General features: G+C 39.3%; 1 protein-coding gene across 3 annotated transcripts in view; it reads right to left on the reverse strand.

The window, feature by feature from the left end:
* Window positions 1-23464, reverse strand: part of KIRREL3 (kirre like nephrin family adhesion molecule 3) — a 131805-nt gene extending 108341 nt beyond the window's left edge. For all 3 annotated transcript variants that reach the window (XM_039356456.1, XM_039356455.1, XM_039356454.1), the window contains exons 1-3: window positions 23288-23464; window positions 13678-13828; window positions 3949-4054 (exon numbers count right to left, since the gene is read on the reverse strand). In XM_039356456.1, coding sequence (XP_039212390.1) covers window positions 3949-4054; window positions 13678-13828; window positions 23288-23329 — 299 coding nt within the window. In that variant the 5' untranslated portion in view covers window positions 23330-23464. The remainder of the gene's footprint in view (window positions 1-3948; window positions 4055-13677; window positions 13829-23287) is intronic.
* Window positions 23465-23838: the final 374 nt, after the last annotated feature.

Consider the following 23838-nt stretch of genomic DNA (forward strand, 5'->3'; position numbering starts at 1 on the left):
TTCTTTGATTTGGGGAATTAAAGAATACCAAACAGTCAATTTATCCACTTCTTAGAATACAGCTATGTGATTTTTTTCTCCCCCAGCACAGAGAGATTCTCCAAAGCAAAGAGCAATTTCTTTTCCACTGCTCTGCCTGCAACTATTTTCAATCATCCTGAGTCACTACCACCCATCTCCTCACACATTCAGTTTGGTAGTTCTTGACCTCAGCTCTTCCAAGATAGTTGAAAAAGGACCCAGGGCATTTCAAGAATAACATTTGTGAAGTCTCCCGCAGACTTCTGGGAAAGTTAGTCCCTCTAGCAACATGCAGCTGGAGGATGTGCTACACCAAGGTTTCCATTTTTGGAGCAGCCACAACACCACAGGTTTAGACTACATTCTTCACTAATATGTCTCTCTAATATGTCCTGACCTTTGGAGCTAATGCTCTGATGCACTTGAATAAGCAACAATTAAGCACCTCAACCTCATTGCAAACACAAGCACAGACTCTGCATGAAATCTTCTGCACATCACAAAGCAGGGGAAGACACAAGCATGTATACTGTAGCTATGCTGAAGGAAAGGATGGGGAAAGCTTAACAAGAATGAGTCATCAACTGATGTGACCAAGATCTGGGGAGGCTTTGCTTGCTCTCTATACCATCCTTATATAGAAAGGATGAAACCAGCTTCCATGAATTAAAACCTATGCTGCTTCTGAATATGAACAGCAAAGCATAATAATCAATAAATCAACGTAGGTCCAGTCTATTTTATTGTCCACATTAGCAGAGAAATATTCTGATCCATAATTATTTAAACATTTTTTTCATCTAGTTACTACTAGATAACATTAAATCTCACAAACACATTGTTTTTTTTTATTTCCAATTATTCTACCTACAGGATGGAGGTTTGATGTTATTTTGTTTAGATGTCAGAAATCTTGACTCATGGCAAGAGTCTTGCCTAGGCAATCTTCAAATGTATTACATACCGATAACGGTGTTAAAGGAATAGTGTCTGTTGGTACTCTGTCATTTTCATACATTCAAGAGCTGCCCTATTTAAATTAATTGAAACAGTTGGCAGATTCCGTTGGCTTAGTTTATCTATCATATCCATATGCCCACAAAATTTAATGAACTTGTTATGCTACAGCAGAAATCCATTCAGCATTGTTCAATCCCTTCTCTCTCCACAACCTATAGCATTCATCTAGCTTATATGAAAAAATACGATTATATTCTTGACATAAGGCAAATTCCTGGCAAGTCTTCCCCCCCCCCCAAAAAAATAAAGAAGGACCTTGATTGATGTATTTCCCTTAACTCAGGTTACTTGTTTTGCAATTCCACCAGAGCAGCTAAGACTCAACAACTATCGTTACTTTCTAATTTTAGTGAAATACAACAAACCCACCCATGCTACATTTCCCATCGAATCTTCTCTCTCTGATTCTTGCCATTTTCTTTGACTCTGCTAGCCAGTTTCAACAGTATTGCTAAGGCAACTGATATCGAGGAACAGAAACTGGATCAAGTGCTCCAACAATTTAAAAGGGCCCAAGTTCATACATATTCCTTTTTTTTAAGTATAAAATAAAATGGATCCTAAAAAGACATTGGCAAGAATATTTGAAGTTACTAAATACTTTACATAGCATCTAGGTGAGCAAAAGAATACCATGTGCTCTCCTAAGATACTGACTGACTCCGTTTGATAAATGCAGATTCATGAAATTGTAGAACTGAGGCCCAGGAATATGAGAGCCACTGTTGTCACCTCTCAAGAAGCCTTCTTAGAAGAAAGCAAGCTAATGAATGTAACTGCTGGTGGCCAGGCTGAAACATATATAAACCACTGCCATAATTATTCTTTGTTTCATCATCAAGGAGTCAGGCAAGCAATGGATAAACCAAACTTAGCAAGTTACTTCTTCTCTTAAGGTATGTACCTTCCTAAGTGATACTTGGACCTTTTATGTGAATGGGACTGGAGCTCCAGACAGCAAGAAGATATTGTGTGTGGTTGCTGTCCTTCACCATTGGCCAAATTCATATCCTTGTTCTACCATAAGAAAGAGCTCCAGCTATTAAGCTTCTGAAGAGTCATAGATCTGGATTTCCCAGAGGTAATAACAGGATCTAATAGTCTGGGAGAAAAGTTTAAAAGCCACTTTGTAGGTACTAGAAACAACACTGAAAGCTGTGATCAAATAAAATGAAGTCCAAATCATGAAGTCAAAGGTTATGCAGGAAACATATAATAAAGCAATCCTCTCCAAAACAGAGCCCACATTCAGCGTGTGAACTCTGTAAGTTACATCCCTGAACAGATGGTTCTGCTTGTCCACCATCACTCACTGCTCTCTAAACAGCCCCAGTATGTTAGATCAGGAAGAAGCTGCCACATGTATTACAGTGGCAGCTTCAACAAAATGCACAGACTGTTACCAAGCTGAGACAACTGGAGTTCATTACTGAATTAACAACATCATCAACACAAAGAATTTCCACTGCAACATTTGGTGGACCTGTCACCAGCTTTATCTGCTCAGCCTAGGGACAGAAGTGAGAAATCAGCAGAAGTGTGTTGTGTTCTGCTGGAGAAGAGCATGTCTTCCATACTCCACGCAGTTAATTGGACTAAAGCAACAGACCCCCACTACATCTGCTCTTTTACAGTCTGTACTTATAAATGGTTTAATAAAGCAGTACTCAAAGAATGTCTGGATGAAAACAGAGACATTCCCAACCAGTTAAGCACCTCCAACTTTCAATGGATGATCCATAGAAGTGGTGTCAGGAGCTTTAGACTTGGTGAGGCATGTAGTGAATAGGGCAATGGGGCTTACAAGTGAAAGTTTATCTTAATAGTGAAGAACTCCCAACTGTCAAGAGAAATCAGGAGATCCAAGCAGTGCAAATGGGTATAAAGATTTTTTGCAAGCTTAAGCTCTCTACAATGGCCTGAACAAAATGGCGGTAGATCTCTTGTGGGCGTGAAGGGACTCATGACTGATGATGTGGTTGACCCCTTCCTTGGACTCAGCCTGGTCATCTACTTCACTAAGCTTGAAAAAAAAACATTTTTCATCTTGAAGCAGCATCTAACTAACCTTGGCTGAACTCCACAAACTCAACAAAATCAAATATAGTTATGCTCGAAAGAGAGACCACCAGGATGTACCAAAGCTGCAAGAAATTTAGATGAAAAAAATAGGAAAATTGAGTATTGTTGATGGGTATCCTTGATTCAAAGAGGATAATATCTGCTAATGTTCCTTGCCCCGTTAAAGCAACATTACCTAATCTGTGCCTTCCAGTTGTGTAACCATCAAAAAGAATCCCACTTAGCATGAACAATGCTAAGAATCTAGGAACTGAAGTCCAGGTTTTTACTGTACCCAAGATCTGAGTTTATCTATGCATAGAATCGACATTTCATTTTTCCAATTACATAATCAGAATAGTTTTTGGGTCATATGGCCTGAATTGAGTAGAATCTATTCCATGATTTATATAGTGTTGACCATGACTCTTGATGCACATTGTTAGCTTAAGCTTAATACTGATTCTCAGTTCCTGGAATATATACTTGTGGATACTTTTTTCTCCAAAATGTCTACTAACAAACAGATATAGAAGAAAAAAAATACTGTTAATTTTCTTGGAAATAGTATCATCCCAGCAACTCAACCCACCTGCTCCTTATGTTTCCTATTGTTGCCTGCAAGTAGACTAACATCCAGTGAAAACTATAACTTCTTAGCCCAGCTAATGTTTAAGTCAAATGCAGTGATTGAGTTGGCTTAATTATTAACCAGTTTTGTTTTACACACTCAAGGGAACAGAAAGTTAGCAAGCATTTCTATGGTTGTAAGCAGTTTAAAACATTTAGACAAGCAAGGATAAATGATGGTTATTTCCAGACGAACTTACAAACTTACGAATTTACCTGTACTGGGTAACTGCTGGATTGGCTTTGGCAGAACAGTGAAACTTTACTGTATTGTCTTCAAGGACAGGCTGAGGTTCTACTGACAGATTGACGAGAGGTGGATCTGTAAAAAAAAGCACAATGGCCAATTTATTAGCTTTCATGGTTTTGTGTACAGAAATGTGTCTTTCTGAAGAAAGGTTCCCGTTTGCTCTGCTGTTGTGATGTATGGATGTGTGGTAACTAGCCAAGATACCTATTTGACCTTCAGTGTCTAAAATCTAATGGCCCAACAATGAAATTCCTTTTCTTGAAGGAATGATAGCTCTAAAGGCAGGGTAAATCGGGGAGCAATTACTACTTGTTTGGCAATTTCTTCCCCAAGTGACTGTGGAAAGGTCATTCATTTGCCATGTATCTCTGTTTCCATATCAGGATAGATCCAAAGGATTTGTTGAGCAGAATAGATAAGTAAGGAAGCCAAAGGCATCCTTACTTATCTTCTTTACAGCAAAAAAAATAAAATAAAAAATGCACAGATTAGGGACATCTGAGGCCATTTTCTGCCTGAGGGATATGACTCTTGCAAGCATTTTTTTACTATTTTATTAAGGCATTTGAACTGACAAATTTCAGGGGCTCTATTATCATGGTGCTTAATAAGAGCAACCTTCTATAATCCTCTTGATAGTTTCAGGGAAGAATTATTTTGCAATTCTTGATCCTCAATGCAGGCTTCTTTAGCTGTATTACTTTCTTTTTTAGAAAAAAAAAATAACCCAGAACCATTTGCACATGCATTTTGGGGTTGGAGCAAATTAAGCATCTCAAGGCATAGGACGCAAGTGGCTTTTGTCAAAGCCCAAGAAGACTCCTAATAAACGTAAACCTGCCAGCCTCCCAGCTCCAATATTTTCTTTCTCCTCTTTCTCAGAAGAGAAGCAAAATACAAAAGTAATTGGTGGTTTGCAGACATGGTCTATTTTCTTATGTCGTGCATCACCGGTTTCCTTACAAAGCCTAATCGTAGCCTGATTTCACTTGAATTATGTGTATGGTCCTTATATAGGAACCCAAGAACTGATAGTTTTTGGAGACACAGAATATATCTGTAGAACTATGACAAAATTCCATCAAAATCACGGATCTGCTGTTCAAAGAGATTCATCTTTTCTCTTCCATGGGATCCAGAACTATTTGAAGACCCATATAATAGTAAGAAAAGATTTCACAAAAATCCAGGAAAAAATATTGGATTCTCTGTCTGTCTGTCTGTGTCTGTCTGTCTGTCTGTCTGTCTGTCTGTCTCTGTCTCTGTCTCTCTCTCTCTCTCTGTGATAGAGTGAAAAAGATGTATATGTGTGTGAGAGAGATTTCACACATTTTACAAGGAATTATTAAAATGTCATCCGCACAATTACTCGGTGAGTGAATTGTTAAAACTCAATATAGTTACAGATATGGGATGATATGAATCTTCACATACCTAGAGAATGAAAGAGTTTTCCCAAGCTTTTTACCAGGCACACGTTGGGAAGAGTTTTTATTGTTTGTACTGTAATATTTGTAAATGTAAACTGACACAAAACCGTTTCTAGAACGGTTACTTAAATGGAGTTTTACATGCACTCATTAGCTATGGCACATTCCGGACATCAAAGGCCAGTTTTAAATTGCCTATGAACTTGTTTATAAGCAAGAAAATTTCCACAATTTTACGGGGAGGGGGGCTTCCTTTATGAACCCAGTCACCAGCGATTTCAACACAGAGCCCATCAGCCTGCAAATAAGTCATTAATTAAACTAATCCAGGACAGTTTTGAGAATGGGGTTAATTCTTGTACTGCAAATTAAGTTGTCATACAGTCACATTTGAAACAGGAGGCCCTTGTCATCTAGCAGATCGGTTCCTTCTGTTCTGCCTGTGCCAGATTGCTTCTATTTCCCAACTGTGTTCTGGCTGACACAGATTTGCTGGAGGCGGGTGCTCCATTATGCTCCACTTGGCAGCTCAGGCTGCGATACAGGCATGTGCCCTGCTAGTGGGTGGGTCAGGAAGAATCAACCTGAAAAAGCAGACTTAAAGCACCTGACAAAGCCTATCATGTTCTTGCAATGTGATGTAGAAAACTTTTCTGAGCATGACACTGCTGAAGCAGCTTGGGCTTGAGGTCCAAACGGAAGACACCCAAAGTCAAGGAAAAGGTAAAAGAAATGCAGGAACTAGGTGAATGTTAAGGAATGGGGTAGGAGTTAGGTGTGAAGGTTGGTGCGGTGAAGAGGAAGACCGGGGATTTAAGGATTCATCAGGATCCTCAGCAGAGTCATGCATTGCTAGCAAGACTGACAAAACTGTGAAATGAGGATCTTCTGTCACTTTAAACAGGTGCCTGGGTTTCTGAGCAGTTCAAGATCTCCCATGATTGTTCCCAGATACACAGAACCAAGAGAAAGAGTGGGTTGGGCAGGAGAGGCCAAGTCAACAGTGAAGTGATCAGCTAGCAACTACAGTACTGGGTGTTTAGAAACAGTAAAGAATGGATAGGATTCTATCCTTTGAAACAACATAATGTTTGTTGTTCACCAGAACTTTTGTTTCAGTAGTAAAGAATGACGATGATTCATTAAAGATAAGTTCTCAAGTTTCTATCACTCAAATTTCTACCTTCCTCTTCCCAGATCTTAATTTTGTGCCAGGCTATGACCACACCATTTTTGCAGTGTCAAATGTTTTAAATCTTCCATAAAGTGACCTGCCTATGACAACAACATTCTACAGTGCCAAATCTTTGTATCTTCCATCACCTCTATCTGCCTTTAACTCATCTCCATGGGTTTCTGTTGTGAATCAAACAAGAAAAGGAATCATGTCAACCACTCTGGAGTACTTGCAAGAGGAAGAGCGAGCCAAATTTCTGTGGCTGTGGCCTGATTGTGGAATTCATTCATCAAATACCATTTTCATTTTCTGTCATTTGCCATAGAATAATTCCATTTCTTGAGCCTTTGGTAAATAGAACTTAAAGAAAATTGTCATTGCAGTCCCTACACTTGTTCAGCTGGTTTATGTTATCTGTATATTATTTGTTTTCCAGATTTCTGGTGTTTACTGGGAGTCATTATTCTGTTATGATTTTTTAAATCAGTTGAACCTACTGGTTAAACATTTTAGGAAATAAAACAGGAAAAAAAAACTTCACATAATTAGTCTTTGGGCTCAGTACTATTACAGCAATGTGTTTTTGGGTGAAGTTACCTAGAAGTAAATTCCAAATATGTTCAAGCAATTTTTCTTCCAGGAAAGTAAATACAGGGTGACAGTCTAAAAGCAAGCATCTGTTGTGATGTAATCAACATTATTCATGCTGGGAGCCAACCCAAATGCCTGTGGAGCAATTGGGAAGAAGATATTGCCTTCAAAATGTATAAAATTTATTTAATTCATCACTCACAAATTTAAGACATCCTGAATAAGGAGAGAGACATTCTGTTACATTACTGAGTGCAAATTTCAAACATATTGGAGGCCCAACATTGTGTTTGAATCTGCAACCATCAATTATGGCTCCATTTGTTTTGTTCTTCCCTGCTAATGGTGAGCCTTCTCAGTATCAGTATTCCATAACCTTGCTTAGCAGAGAATAAGTATCATCTGTTCCAAAATTTCCATGGGCCAGATGGAGAAGTAGACTTTTCTGGATGGCCCAACTGCCATCTGCTTCTCATGAATATAAAACAGGTGGTTGCGCAGCCTCTAGTCCCTGGTATGATGTAGAATTACAGTCTCTGATGGTACTCCCAGAAGCTTTAATGGCAGTGGGAACAGACATAACAGAAAAACAGAATAACAAAGTTGGAAGGGACCTTGGAGGTTTTCTAGTCCAACCCCCTGCTTGAGCAGCAAACCCTATACCATTCCAGACTAATGGTTGCCCAATCGCTTCTTAAAAACTCCCAGTGTTAGAGCACCCACAACTTCTGGAGGCAAATCGTTCCAATGATTAATTGTTCTAATTGTCAGGAAATTCCTCCTTAGTTCTAGGTTGGTTCTCTCCAAGGGATGATCGGTGGCAGGAATTTGAGTTCTTCTTTGATGCTTGGAGTTTCTCGCTCAAAAGAATTTAAATGCAAAGGATGACTAAACTGCACAGAAATACCAACTCCACACAAGTGTTTAAGAACAGGAGCAAGTAGCCTCCATCTCTTTCTCTAGCAGTAGACCATGCGAGTGGACTATATCTTAAATGTTTTGAAAACAGTCATAGCATCATCAAGAAAAGGAGAGCTTTTGCAAAAATGTCACTTAATAAAGAGCAGGAGATAGGTCAGTTTAGACAAATCCCTGAGATCAATGGCATTCGTGTCCCTTATTAAAAAGAACACAGCCTGAAACTTCATTGCTGGAGACTGATATTCACCCCAGAAACTTTGGACCTAAAATGGATACCTTAATCCCTATAATCCCCACATCCTGTTATAAGAGAAGCCTAGCTGTACATAGGCAACTTGTTTTTTGTTTTGTTTTGTTTTTGTTTTTTTTATAGCAAGGCTCACTACGACACATCGTATTGTTTGAAGAACTGCAAGATTCTGTAGAATGAACTGGAAAAAAAAAACCCACAAAGAAATGTGGGTTTTTTGAAACTAATGAAACTCACTTAGCAAAAGCAGATTGGATGGAAGAACGAAAGAAAAGCCATAAATAAATAAAGGCCTAGTTAGTAGTACTCAAAATTGCTTGGGGTAAATTATTCCTTGCTGACTTCCCCCTTGTAGTAGTGAGGATTTTACCAAGCTGGGATGAACGCCTTGTTAGGAGTGTAGCCACGGTCTTCTGGCTGGGAAGTTATGATGAGAAATTATAGATATTTTCAATTTGCTTTAATCTCGTTTTAAAATGTGCAATCCGAATTACAATCAGGGAAAGCACAGGTTGGAATTTAAATGAGGTGTGCTCCCGCCACAGCCCAGAGACATCCAGTACACTCTTAATTCATTTGCAGGCATCTTGACACTTCTCTATTGTTAGACAACAACAGCTAATCACCTTCCTTTATTATGTATGAATCAAGCTTCTCTTGATAGTTCCCCCATTGTTTGACAATACAGTAGTTGTGCTTAGGATGTATAAACGGATCCTCTTAGTACTCATAGAAATCAGAGTCCTTTCGGCTGTTGGATGTATGTTTTCCCCCTATAGTAGTTTAACAAATTCTACCTTAGATTAAGGACAAGTAAAAAAAGTATTTTGATTTTCTCTGTGAAAATCAAAGCACCCATCCTGCTTCCTAATGGCCTTATAAAGGCAAGCTAGAGATTCCTAACCTAGAAATCAAGTAAAATTTGCATAAATGCAGAGAAATATTTATTCAACATAATGGAATTTTTATTTATCAGCAATTGATCATTTGTGTAAGCCTTTTGTAAGTAATAAAGCCACAGAAGGAACTGCCCCTGCATTTTAGCTCATGAAAGGGGCTGCTTATAAACCACCGTAGCCACAAAACACTTTTTAAATTTTCCCTTGAAATGGAATGAAAGCCCCAATCCATTCTTCTTCTTGGAAATGTTTAGTTGGTGGAAATATAAAACGGAATGCAAACTCAGCTTGGGCCTGTTCTTAATATTTTGAGGATAGAACTGACAATCATACTAGACAGAGTGATGCAATGAAAGGGACAAAGCTGGAACTTTCTATTTGTATTTAGCCTATTTCAGGGATTACATTATGTATTTTGAATGCTTTTTGCTTTGACTTAAAGGAAATCACATTGCCAAGTTCAAGCAATCACACTGCCGATGTTTTGTGGCATAGACAATGGAGTAGATTTACTATTTCTCCCTCCCTCCTGATTTCCGAAGATATCCCAAAGTTACAAACTTAAGCACTGAGTTGTGAGCAGAGTAGAAGAAAGCTTCTGGTGCACGAAGACTAAAAAAAAAACCCAAAAATTGTTTTCCTCCAGTTTACTCCATCCTGGCATCCACACAGAATGCGATTTCCATATAGCCCCTGGGCCTTAGATATATAAATAGCTTATGGCATATCAAGCCATTAAACATGATTTTAATCCCACTTGTGATGTTTGGCACATTCCTCACAGGAGCCTGCTTTGATGTGGCTGATGGTATGAAAATCACTTTGAACAGATGTTTCAGCTGGAGTTGCTCACTCTCTGTAACAAAACCAAGGTTTCTTTTTTTGAGAGCTGGGTGGGACACAAAGAGCTGGAGGTCCTCTGCTGTTTAATGACAGGTAAGGGCTCGTATTGGCTATTTTCTTCTTGAGCCCCAGTGATTTATTTCAGCCACCCATGTTGCATTTATATAAAATGGATTTCCCCTTAATCTGTCCTCCTTGAAAGATGCAAAAAGTAGGTGACTTGTATTAGTAAGTGTAGATATTTATGATGTCCTTTCAGCCATGAAGAAATATTATTTCTGTAAAGCAACGAGGGCGGTGATTGGTTCACAGAACTAATTCAGCTCTCACACCATTCATCTCTTGCAGCATTGCTACTTAAAAGCAACATCAGTTCAAAACGGAGACTACCAATATTTGAAACGGCATGTATGGAAAAAGCTAGAATGACAATGCTATAGTTGTTTCCATTGATCTAAAGAAGAATGGCCAATTTTGCAGAAAGTTTAAGCTGCTAAAAGAGTCAAGGTCCTCCAATGAATAAATTTCATTCATTACATCTGGAAGTTTTTATGGAAGCACTGTCTTCATTTTGGACAGTAGTTGACATGTGAACATCAGGACTGCCTGCTTCTGGTTCAGCAACCCTGCTTCATTTTCAAACTGGAATGCTTCCCTAGAATTTATATACTGCTAAAATTTCTTGTGTCTGCGACTGTCTATGGCAGTGGTTCTCAACCTGTGGATTGGGACCCCATTTGGGGTCGAACGACCATTTCACGCGGATAGCCAAACAACGCAGTCCGCCATTTTTTCCCCCTTTTCCTAAGCTGTGCTACTCCCTTTTATTCTATTGGCTTTTGAAAGCCAATAGAATAGACTCTCTTGAATAGAGTCTAATTCTATTGGCTTTCAAAAGCCAATAGGAATTGTCCAGGCTGTCTCTGCCCTGCTGAGGCCGCCAAAAGTCCCATTCTGCAAACGATGCTGCACCAGTTGAGTAGTCCTCGACTTACGACTGGTTGAGTAGTCCTCGACTTACGACCGGTTGAGTAGTCCTCGACTTACAACCGGTTGGGGTCGCGGCATTAAAAAGGTTGAGAACCACTGGTCTATGGAGATTCTAAGTCATCCAGAGTGTGGTTGTCCCAAAGGTGCTTCTTTTAAGAGGCAACTGGACATTCTTTGCTTGTCCTTGATGATATTTCACTTCTCAACCAAGAAGCTTCTTCAGTTCTGACTGAAGGGTGGAGGATGAAAGGATTTATGCTCCTTGTAATCATCTGTTCATTAGCACTCTCTCTGAGAGTCCCTCAGGCCACTTGGAGGGCACAGATAAGAATAAGCAGTATAAGGCCGGTTGCCTTTTTAAAAAAAGCACTTTTGTGTCTATAACCTCTAACTGGGCGAAATGGTGCAAAATATTTTCAACCAACATTTTCAAATTAGCTAACTTACAGAATGCACCCCAAATCCAGGACACATTCCTGTGGAACTGAAATTTGGCCAAGTTTTAGAAAACATTTTATGACGTAAAAATGACCATGGAACATTTTATGGCTTAATACAAAATGTCATTAAACATTTCCTGTGATCAGTTCCTGTTAGTTGACAGTGCCAGACAGTTCAACATGGACTACTTTCAGGGCAGAAACTTCTCTGAATATGTTTTCCTTTGGTGTCACTGTTCCTTTGTTTTGTATTGTTTCTGTGTTTTTTTTAATATTGTTGCTTGTTTTTGAATGTTATGCAAATTTTGTAAAGCATAAAATTTTACTAAATTTTAAATTAAATTGAATTGAACTTAGTAAAAAGTCTGCTTATTTACTTGCGATGCAAATATAGTCTGTCCACAAGTTATAACCATTAAAGCAAAGCTTGTTTACTGCTTAAAAAGAGTTTCATGTCTTCTCATTTACAACTTAGCATTCAATAATGCCGTACATCCATAATTTTCTCCAACACACTTCCCGTGCCTGTGTCCCTTGTTTTGGACTGATACCCTATTCACTCCACTTAGAAGCTACTATGTTGTTCCTCTCTCAACAGATGAGCTGAGACCACTTTTCAGCAATTTAAGCTCCAGCCAGCTAAATTACATTATTAACCCCTCTCTGTAAGTTTTCCTCACTTTAATAACACCGGAACATCAGCTCCATCAAGACATGTTAACTCAGCAACATACCTTCCCCTTTGCCTTTTCCGTGTTTCCCTAGACTTTCATTTTCAGGATGCTTTGAATCTTGACAATTCATCTGGCAATAACTGCTAGCCATTGCAAACACTAAATTATTTAGGCTACAACTGACTTGCATTTCGATGCGGATGAGAAGACTCGTTTGGCCTTAATGACTGACCAGTGAAAGACTGCTCACTAGGAGTAAATCAATTCAAATAGGAGTAAATAAGAGTAAATAGATTCAAATGTCCCTATGTTATTTTTGGGATTTTTTTGGGGGGGGAGGGAGAGGAGAGGTACAACACATTCAATTTCTTCAATTCTTCAAGTAAACAAACACAGGCAATTTGTCATGCTCTCCCATCTATTGCTACAGCATATGTATCATGAATGCCCTAAGAATATGTGCACTGTAAACATTCCTCCTGGGCAAACTACAGAATGCTATAATAACATCAAAAGTTTGCTAGTTGTTGGGTGTTCAGTAATATGAGACATGTTCTGGCATCTTCTGAAGCCTTATTCTTACTAGATGTGGAAATCTACGTTTCTTTTCCACCATGGCAAAAAACAACATTCCTTATTTCTACTCTCTGCCTCTTACATTACTGAAAACCCCTGAGAATTCATCAACTTTCTCTTATAGTACCATTCCCCAACCACAAAAAAGGGAAATTTGGCAATATTGTCACCTCAATGCTGTCTTTTCTGCTGATCAATTTCAACATTGAACAAGCCAACAAAGAGACAACTAAACTAGAGTGTGCATACAGAATCACATTCACATAGATTTGGTGTCCCAGTTTAACTGCCAGGCTCCCTTCTCTTCCCACCCCCTCCCAAATATCCTGGAGTTACAGATGGTTGAGGGTGGTAGCAATTCTCCAATAGCTTTTTATGGTAATTGGATTAGGTAAAGAGGATAGACCACAATGAATGTATAGGTAATCTCATTTCTGACTCCTTCTCCATACAGTGTGAATATCTATGGAGATTTTCAATCATCCTGGTCATGGTAGTCTCAAAGGTGCTTTTTCGAAAGGCAAGTGGACTTTCTTTCTTTGTTTTTATTTGAAGACATTTCATTTCTCATCCAAGAAGCTTCATTGGATGGTGGGTGAGATGGAAGGCTTAGTTGTGATAGGACTGAGGGGTGGGAGGGGAATGGAAGGATCATATTTCTTTGCAGTCATCTGGTTGTTATCATTCTGTTGAGGCCACTTGAACCCGTGTGTAAATGGGTGTGGAATCAGTGTGCAAAATGGGGGCGTGAAACCGATGGAGCTTCTTGGATGAGAAGCGAAACGTCTTCCAATTAAAAACAAACAAAGAAAGAAAGTCCACTTGGCTTTCGAAAAAAGCACTTTTGATACAGTGGGAATGTTGTGTGGAAGAAAACGGCGAAAGGACCTGCCAACACACTCACGTTGGATGTCAATGGTGACTGAAGTCTCTTTTCCACTTGGAACTGCTTTGTTGGTAGCTCGGCAGACGATGCTTTGGCCATTCTCAATGTCGGATGGAGAGACGAACAGGGTGCTGATGATGCTTTCTCTCTTGCCATCACGAACTACAGTCTACAGAAGAAAGTGAAGAACCAGTTACTACTTTTGGTGTTCTGCTGAACGTATCTCCTGCCCTTCGCCAACCCTTCTGCTTTAATTGGAGAGGAAAGAAATTGCTTTATATCTTTTTCCTGAAGATTAAAGGAAACATGGGTGAGATTCTCAAAGGACGACGAGGGTTCAGGATCCTTGTGCTAAGTAAGAAGGAATTTGAGTCTGAACTTTCTTTCACTGTAGCTTCCTTGCCCTGCAGCTTCCATGTTTTCCCAATGGGAAACACCCTAAGGGTATTTCTTGCGTTAGCAGGACAAGGAGAGGAGACGTCAGAGTGAGGAAGTTTTTAATGAAATAATAAAAGTGTCAGTATCTTCTACTCCTAGGAAAAAATAGTAACCCTCAGACAACATTAAAGGACATCCTGAAGCATCTGGAGGAATACAATTGAAAAAAAGTATTCTTTTGCAGGGAGAGAAATGTTTAGGAAATGGAAGGGCAAGTGTCAACACATTATTAAGTTTTGAAAAAGGATAGAACATTTGAATAGGATCAGCCTTTAGCACTGAAACTATGCAAACTAACTGATCCTGCATTAAAAGGGAGGAACAAACTGAAGCTAACAAGGTCAACAATAAAATACAGAGGAAAGAGCTTGAAATCTATTTCAATTTCCATATTGCTGGCTCAAAGATTTAAAGAAACTGTACCAGCCACCAATAGGCTTTTAGTCTGAGAGAAAATATCAGTGATGGCATTCAAAGTCTTGAACGGAACCTCAATGGTTGCATCTCTTCCCAAGAGTTAAGATCTGTCAAGAGAAAATGGGAGCACCGTTTTAGCTGGAGATACAAATCAAGAATTTTTGGTTGTCCTACCCAGACATATTAATGCACTCCTGCCAAGAGCTTGAATGGTTTCATCACTGATTTCAGTTTCTACACCAAGTGAATTGACCAAAGTTTTTGGTTGCAAAAACAGATGCATAATTGATATTGATCATTGCTTTATTTCATTGATTGTACCTTGTGCTAAGGTGCTTTAGGAAATGATTATAGATATTTCAGTAAATAATTTGTGGGGTTTTGTGGTTGTGTCAGTCATCCCTGAGTGTTAAGCCTCTGTTATAGTGTTGAGCTTTCAATGAACTGTGAGCCATGTGGAAATCTTTGGTGAAATAGGCACAAAGTGCCTATTTCCAATCCAAAGTGCACAGAACAAAAGCAAGTTATGGATAGCAATCTGTTGGGTATCAGAGGTCCTCTGCAAAGCAATAAATCTAGAACCAAGGTACATTGGGTATCAGAGGTCTTAGCAAAGCAGTAAATAAATCTAGAACCAAGGGAAGTTGGATATCAAAGGTCTTTAGCAAATCAATAAATAAATCTAGAAACAAGGGACTTTGGGTATCAGAGATCCTCAGCAAAGCAATAAATAAATCTAGAACCAAGGGAAGTGAACATTTTGTGCCTTGCAAAATGCCAAATCTGCCATTCTGGATCTGGACCTGCTTGCTTATCTAAATTTATAATATTTATCATTTTTTTCCATCAGTTCTTTCAGTCAGCATGTTTAATTCTATCTCGTTAGACAAGCCATGCATATTAATAAAATAGAATATTTCAAAGCTGATTACCATGCAGAACTGAAAATGTTTTTGTATGCATCTCAAAAGGGCACCAGCCTTATGGCACTTCATTGCCAACCCTCCACACTGCTAAATACCAAAGGTGCCCAGGTGCAGACACTGGAGAGATCCCATTCAAAAGTTTAAAGCTTTTTGTAATGTATCATGAGAAGGGTGCAAATGCAGTTTGTCTCAGAATTAATCTCTTGTCATACCTGATCTGAATCTTTTGCTTGCTTTTATGGGGTCTTTAAGAATTGAGATATGCTCTTCACTCCAAGAGATACCTGGTGTATGTCCATTCGCCCACCATCCTTTTATTTAAGAGCATTAAATAGCCAGAATTTCAGAAATCCTATTCTACAGGGAGTGGGATTCTAATAAATCAGCCCATTCCTCAGCAAGATATGAAATTCAAGAATGGCACTCTTTTTTTTTGATGCTGATGATGATATGACTCAGAAGTAGATATTTACTGAGTTCTCTAGGTCTCCTGCAAAGTAATCAAGTCTAGATTTCTTCTTGACACAATTTTCAATCGGAGACAAATCTAGAATGTCTTTTGTGCTCAAGAGTTTTTCCCGAGTTTTAACTTTAGCTGTGAAGGACTTTGCTCTTTACATCCTTGTACTTCCAGAACTCGGAGGTCATACAACTCATACATTCTATGGTGAAATTTGGAAATTGCACCATCGTTGATTGTCTATTATTGCTAGCATGGGGTCTTGAAAATAAAGCTTTGTTGGAAAAGAATTGCAACTGAAAAAAAAATTCTGGAACAACTAATTTCATATACCCGTAGACCTAAGTACATTGTGCTTTGGTACTCAACTGTTTTCATCAAAATTGATACTCAACACATTTTGACATGAAAATTTTGTCCCAGTACTCATTGTTTGTTTAGTACTCAATGAACAAGCTAGAACATGTTGTTGTCAGCTGCCTTGTGACTCAGTACATTATTCCTTATGGGAAAAAAATGTTTGGTACTCATCACATCTCCCAGAACTAATTAGTGATGCATATCAAGATACCACTGTATATTTTTTTGCAGTTTTCCATTGTAGGTTTTGCTGTAGATGCCAAGAAAATGACAGTTATTCTGTCCTCTTTTCCAATTGTCCATGTTCTCCTTTGGCTGTTCAGTTATATTTGTTAATCCTCCCCTGAAATAAGAAATTAATTCCTATTTTCTTATAGTCTTTCTATTTGGGTTGGTTTTGGGATTCAGGCAGTGGAAGGTGGGTTGTGGATTTTAATTAATTGGATTTTAATTAATTTTAATAGATTTTTCATAGCACTTTTAAAAACCTGTTTTTTCATACTTAGAATTAATACTGAACATTCTTCTATTACCCTCATTATCTCTCTTAAGCTTTTGATAATGAAGTAACATAATGGGAACAGAGTTTAAAAGTAGAAAATTGTGGTCAGTCCAAATCTGTCTCTCCATATATCTTTCAGTACTGGAAAAAAAAATACATAACAAATCTAAAAAAATATTATATATACCAAATCTTAAAAAAAAAAACACCCCCCAAAACCTTGCCAAACAATAAACATTTAGACAAATCTGAATCTGTTTGTCTAGGTGTATTTAAAAAAGACCCAGCTTCTAAAATTGTATATCTATCTATCTATCTATCTATCTATCTATCTATCTATCTATCTATCTATCTATCTATCTATCTATCTATCTATCTATCTACCTACCTACCTACCTACCTACCTACCTACCTACCTACCTACCTACCTACCTATATAAAATTTAAAATTATAATTAAAATTTTATTATTTATTTATAATATAACTTTCTTAAAAAGCACAATATTATTATGCCAATTTTATGCCTACCCCACCCAAGGACAAATAAGAGACAAAGGCAGAATTCATTTTGCTACTGTCCAGGTTACAGTGAGGTTTGCTTTGGCAGGTTAAAGTATTTTTTTTTATCTAAACAGAAATCCCTGTTTTGTTTTGAACGGATCCTTAAGGAAGATCTGAAGTAATTCCAAATGAACGTATGTAGAGCGCTATAGAACGTACTTGTAGCAAGCTTTGCAAAAGGAGACCATTGAAGAACATTATTCTGCATCTTTTCAGATAGGTTGGACATATGGACTGGAAACCTCATCCAGGTGGAATTCATCAGCTTAGGAAAACAAATACAGGAAGTCCTTGACTTACGGCCACATTTGAGCCCAAAATTTATGTTGGTAAGTGAAACACTTGTTAAATGAATTTTGCCTCCTTTTACAACCTTTCTTGCCACAGTTGTTAAGTGAATCACTGCAGTTGTTAAGTTAGTCTGGCTTCCCCGTTGACTTCGCTTGTCTGAAGAACGCAAAAGGGGATCCCATGATCCCGGGACGCTGCAACCGTCATAAATATGAATCAGTTGCAAAGCATCCAAATTTTGATCACTTGACCTTGGGGATGCTGCAACGGTCGTAAGTGTGAAAAACAGTCGTAAGTCACTTTTTTCAGTGCCGTTGTTAACTCTGAACGGTCACTAAACGAACTGTTATAAGCCGAGGACTACTTTACTGGAATACCAGTATTTGTTTTAGCAATTTAGCAACCTCATTCTGGGATTGAATAGCTTTCCCTAATCTGGAATTGGGTATAGGTAGGATAGAAAGAGATTTGATGCATTCTACTCTTTTCTTTTTCTTTTACATAAGGGAGTAGACTTATAAATAGGAGAGGGCAAGCAGATTTTTGTACCAGGCTCAGAAAAAAATCTGCAGGCAGAATGTCTTATGAATGGACCAGACTGGAATTCATTCAACACAAAATGAGGGTAGGGAGCACTGGTTCTAATTAGTCTTGGCTGGAATTTTGGGAGGCAAAGTTAAGCCCCTGACTTAATTCCTCTTCTGCATTCTCACGGTATTCTGAAAAATGAGAGTGTGTGCTTCTTGTGTCGATGGTGACGACCCATAGAAGGGGAGTAAAGAAATGGCAAAAACATCGGCTTATCTGAAAGACCATTCACAAGAGAGATACAACTCTGTATGGAAAAGATGGGTAAATTTTGTTCAGAACAAATATGGGATTAGAAAGTATTATTTAGCTTTTGAATAACTTATTGTATAAAATTGTTTTGGTTAGATTTGTTGATTTTATTGTAATGGAGTTAAAGGGGTTTTAATTTTTTTTAGGATTTATGTATAATTGATTGATTTTTATTTAATTTTTTATGTTCTTTTTTTGTTGTTTTTAGCTCTGTACTCAGCTCTGGGAAGGGGGGGAGGGTTAATGGGAGGGGGGAGGGATTTTATTGTAAAATGTTTATAAAAATTTTAATTAAAAAAAAAAAGAAGGGGAGTAGGAAGAGTGAGCAAAGGCATCTAAAAGAAACAGGAGAATTCAGAGAAGGGATTATTTCAGCACACCAAGGTGCAAATAGCACCATCTGTGTTGGGCTTTCCGAAATCCATGCCTTGTCTTTTCTTCTCCCATTTTCTTTTTCTCTTGCAACTTTGGTCTCCCAAAGGTTCTTTCCGAAACGATGGCTTGTGTTTAGGAAGAATTAAATGTCTTAGGGCAGTGTTTCTCAACCTTGACAATTTTAAGGCATGTGGATGTCAACTCCCAGAATTCCACAGCCAGCAATGCTGGCTGTGGAATTCTGGGAGTTGACGTCCACATGCCTTAAAATTGTCAAGGTTGAGAAACACTGTCTTAGGGTTTGGGTGTAATAAAGCAAGAATCTTCTGGTGAGATTGCAGGCAAATCAGGTGGCCTCGAGAAACGGGTCAGAATAAATCAGAATAAATCAGAGGCTGGGCTCATTCCACGATAGCAGAACAGGGCCCGAAGGATGGAGTTTGTAAAGGGGGGTGAAGGCAGAGAGCAGAAGGCAGCCTAGCCCCAAAGATATTTTAACTAACCAAGGTCACAGAAAGTCAAAAAAGAGGGACTCTCTGTATAGGTAGTCCTCGACTTACCACCACAATTGAGCCCAAGATTTCTGTTGATAAGTGGGACAGTCAAGTCAATTCAGCCCCATTTTAGGACCTTTCCTGCCACAGCTGTTAAGTGAATCACTGCAGTTGTTAAGTTAGTAACACAACTGTAAAATGAATCTGGCTTTTGCATTGACTTTGCTTGCCAGAAGGGCCACAAAAGGGAAAAAATCACATGACCCCAGGACACGGCAACCATCACAAATATGAACCAGTTGCCAAGCATCCAAATTTTAATCCTATGACCATGGGGATGCTGCAATGGTCATAAGTGTGACTGTCATGTTTTTCAGTGCCGTTGTAACTTTGAATGGTCACTAAATAAATGGCTGTATTTTACATAGAAGGAAAATTTTGGGGTGGTCTTCAAAAATCAGGGTTGACTCCTAGCGACTGCCTGCTCTAGATTCTGCATTACTCCCTACGTCTTCTGAGCAAGATTTTCTGAAGTGTTTTGCACTTGCCTTTTTCTTCCCAGGGCTGAGAGTGTGTGGCTAGCTTGAGGACATCCAGCTGGATATGTGCTTAAGATGGAGTTTGAACTCCTAATTTCTATTTTGGCTCCTTAACCACAACGCCAAACTGGCTCTGTCTGTAAGGCAATATTGTTCGATATTATTTCTGCCTTCTTCTGTTCCTGATCTTGCTAGTGTACACTGATCAACATGTCAATACTTCTTCAGTTTGTGCTCATTGATGGGAGAGGAATAGGCCTGTCTTCTGGGAGCATTCAGAAGACCATATCTGTGGTTATGAAACTGTGGAATAAGGGACAATATCAGCATGGGCCTCCAAGCGTTTTTGGAACAGAAGCTGCATAGGTCTCCATAAGAATATTAGAAGTTGCCTTTACGCTAAGCCAGACTGTTGGCCGTTCAGCCTAATGCTGTCAGTCTCAACGGCAGCCATTTTCCAGTTTCTGAGCTTTGTGCAAGAGTTTACTGTAGGTGCTAACCACTGAACCTGAAAACATTTGCATGCAAATCTGATGTTTTGCCACTAAATTATAAATTGTACACAAAGAATCTGTGTATGCAGTAGTTTTCTTTGGATCGCTTCCAAACAACATCAGATATGATGTTCACAAAAGCAGAAGCACTTTGTCCTGAGCAAACAAAAGCAAGCAAGCAAGTAAACAATCAATTCAGAGAAATGACTATCTGCCATTCAAAGGATTGAGACATGCAGTTCCTGTGCATAGATATGGTGTGAATGTGGGGCTGGTCCCAGACTGGTCTGCAATTGCCACATGTAGTGAAACCTCTGTTGGGAAAACAATCTTTCCCATCTGTTAAGATTTCCTAGGTCCTGGATTAGTTCCAGACATCAATTAGAGTGGTGATTGGCTCTTTTCAACAAGAACCAAGCAGATCACAATCCTGGGTTGTATAAACAGAGGCGCAGAATCAAGATCACGCGAAGTATTAGTACCGCTTTACAAAGCCCTACTAAGACCACACCTGGAATACTGCAGCCAAGTTTGGTCACCATATCACAAAAAAGATGTTGAGAGTTTGGAAAAAATTCAGAGAAGGGCAACTAAGATGATCAAAGGCCTGGAGGCGAAAACATATGAAGAATGGCTGCGGGACTTGGGTTTGGCTAGTCTAAAGAAAAGAATAGGGGAGACATGATAGCAGTGTCCTAGTATCTGAGGGGCTGCCACAAAGAAGAGGGGGTCAGGTTGTTCACCAGAGCAGCAGAGGGAAGGACGAGAAACAATGGTTGGAAACTGATCAAAGAGAGAATCAACCTGGAATTAAGGAGAAAGTTCCTAACAGTGAGGACAATTAACCAGTGGAACAGCTTGCCTCCAGAAATCGTGGGTGCTCCATCACTGGAGATTTTTAAGAAGAGACTAGACAATCACCTGTCTGAAATGGTATAAGGTTTCCTGCCTGAGCAGGGGGCTGGACTAGAAGACCGTCAAGGTCTGTTCTATTCTATTCTATTCTATTCTATTCTATTCTATTCTATTCTATTCTATTCTATTCTATTCTATTCCTGACCAAGCTGGGACTTTACTTGAACAATCTCATCATGGGCAATCAAACCTTCCTTGATTCTGGACTTGACCTTCCTTGGTTGTGAGTTCTGAATCTCATTGCAGCTGTGTCAATGGGAAGTTCCAGATTCTTAAGATTTGTGGTGAGGAGGGGAAAACCTTTTGCCAGAAGCCTAAAGCCAGCAAGTATGGACTAACAAGAATAGACCAGTTCTCTCCAAATGGATGCTTCACATCATCTCAAAACTGTATTGGACTACAGATTCAGATCAGATTATGTTCAGGATAGTCTTTGGTCTTCACAGCTGAGCCTACCTACTAAGCATTCTTCACCATCATGTCTGTTGCTGGGTATCTAAGCTCCTTCCTTCTGCCTTCTCACTTTCAATCAGCCACACCAGCAAGGATCAATCATCAGGAAAGTGGCATCTTCTTGCCATCCAAATACAAACATACAACAAAATCATATGAACCTAGATTTCCACTCCTGCAATAATAATAATAAAACTTCAAGGCAGCCCAAGATAAAAGTTGTGCCAAGAGGCACGAAGGTGAGGCTGACATCTTCAAGATGGCAGCTTATAATATGCAGAGGTGAGAGCTATTACTTTCCACAGCCTTTGCTTCCTGAAGTCTCCTGCTTTTTGCTTGCCTGTGAGGCACCTTTGGTGGTGTTTTCAGCAGCAGAGTTTTCTTTACAGTGGAAATAAAACTCTTAGAAACTAATATAATGCTGCACTCAGGCACCGAGCGCTCTTTCAGAAATTATAGCCCGGTGTCATATTGGCAAAATGCTCAGCTGGAGACCAAAGGATGGTGTACAGCCTAGCTTCTGGTCTCTCCAGCTGCAGGGGGACAATTTGCCCTGAATAAAGTTTGTTTTGCTCCAAATCCTTGGTTTTACAGTTCTGTCTTTGCTTGTCTCCATGTTTGGGTCTCTTCCCCCCATTTTGCAAAGTGGCTTGGTATTATCTCAACCTCTGTGGGATCCAGGTTGTGGGTGCCTATTGGTCATTTGGATTTCATACAACGCTATGTAGTATATGAAACAATAGTATATTTATCCATTCTGGCTTCCCTGCTGAGCACCTACCCCATATCACTTGAGCTTCTTATATTACGATTTAGAGAAAAGAGCATTATCCCGACTACTTATTCTACTTCTATTGTTCTTCAAAAAGAAGATCCCAGAGCATTGTACAAAAGCACATAACTCCCCCTCTTTTCTAAAACTAAGTAGGTCTGGATTCAGTGCTGGGATGGAATGCCAGATGTGACGACATGAGTTGTATGACAGAAAGAATGTGGGCTGAAATCTCCAAGAAGAAGGCATCTGAACAAAGGCAGTTCTCAACTTACAACCAGTGGTGGGATTCAGCCAGTTTGCACCAGTTTGGCAGAACTGGTAGCTAATTTTTTCTTGCCCAGGCTCAGAATGGACATCCGGAAGTGTGATCCACACAGAGAACCGGTTGTTCATATATTTGAATCCCACCACTGCTTACAACCACTAATTTAGTGACTGTTCAATATGACAACAGCACTGAAAAAAGTGACTTACCACTGATCCTTACCACTTACAAGGGTTACACATCCCCACAATCACGTGATCAAATTTGGGTGCTTGGCCACTGACAACTGGCATGTATTTACAATGGCTGAATCCTGAGGTCATGCCATTTGTGACAAACAATAGTGATAAAAAAGGTTGTAAAACCAGGCCTGAGCCACTTAGCAAAACTGCCTTGCTTAGCAACAAAAATTGTGGTCGTAAGTGGAGGACTACCTATACTTCATTCAAAAGCTCCTGGTGGCAAACTCTGTAAACCCAAACTATCTTTGCTTGCTCCCTTCCAGGTGTCAGATCTGCTTACCTTGGAATAGGTTGCTCCATTGATGACTTCTCCCCTCCTCATCCAGATGATAGATGCTGCTGGTTTGGCATTGTCAGCATGACAGGTAAGATTCAGGGGGTCACCAGCTCGCAGACTGATGATCGGTCCTCCAATAATGATTGGATCATCCGGAGGTACTGTGAAGGAAATAGAGTATGATGAGATTCAGGAGCATCAAAATAAATTATAATAGAATATCAGAATAACAAAGTTGGAAGGGACCTTGGAGGTCTTATAGTCCAACTCCTCTGCTCGGGCAGGAGACCCTACACCATTTCAGACAAGTGCCTGTCCAGTCTCTCCTTAAAAGCCTCCAGTGATGGAGCACTCACAACTTCTGAAAGCAAGCTGTTCTACTAATTAATTGTTCTAACTGTCAAGAAATTTGTCCTTAGTTCTAGGTCGCTTCGCTCCTTGATTAGTTTCCATTCATTGCTCCTCGTCCTGCCTTCAGGTGCTTTGGAGAATAGGTTGAGCCCCCTCTTCTTTGTGGTGAAAATGATTCACCAAATCAGCAATCCTGCTAGGAA

Source organism: Crotalus tigris, unplaced genomic scaffold (genome assembly GCF_016545835.1).
Source record: "Crotalus tigris isolate CLP2741 ecotype Arizona unplaced genomic scaffold, ASM1654583v1 scf7180000018825.4774228, whole genome shotgun sequence".
In the NCBI taxonomy this organism is placed as follows: domain Eukaryota; kingdom Metazoa; phylum Chordata; class Lepidosauria; order Squamata; family Viperidae; genus Crotalus; species Crotalus tigris.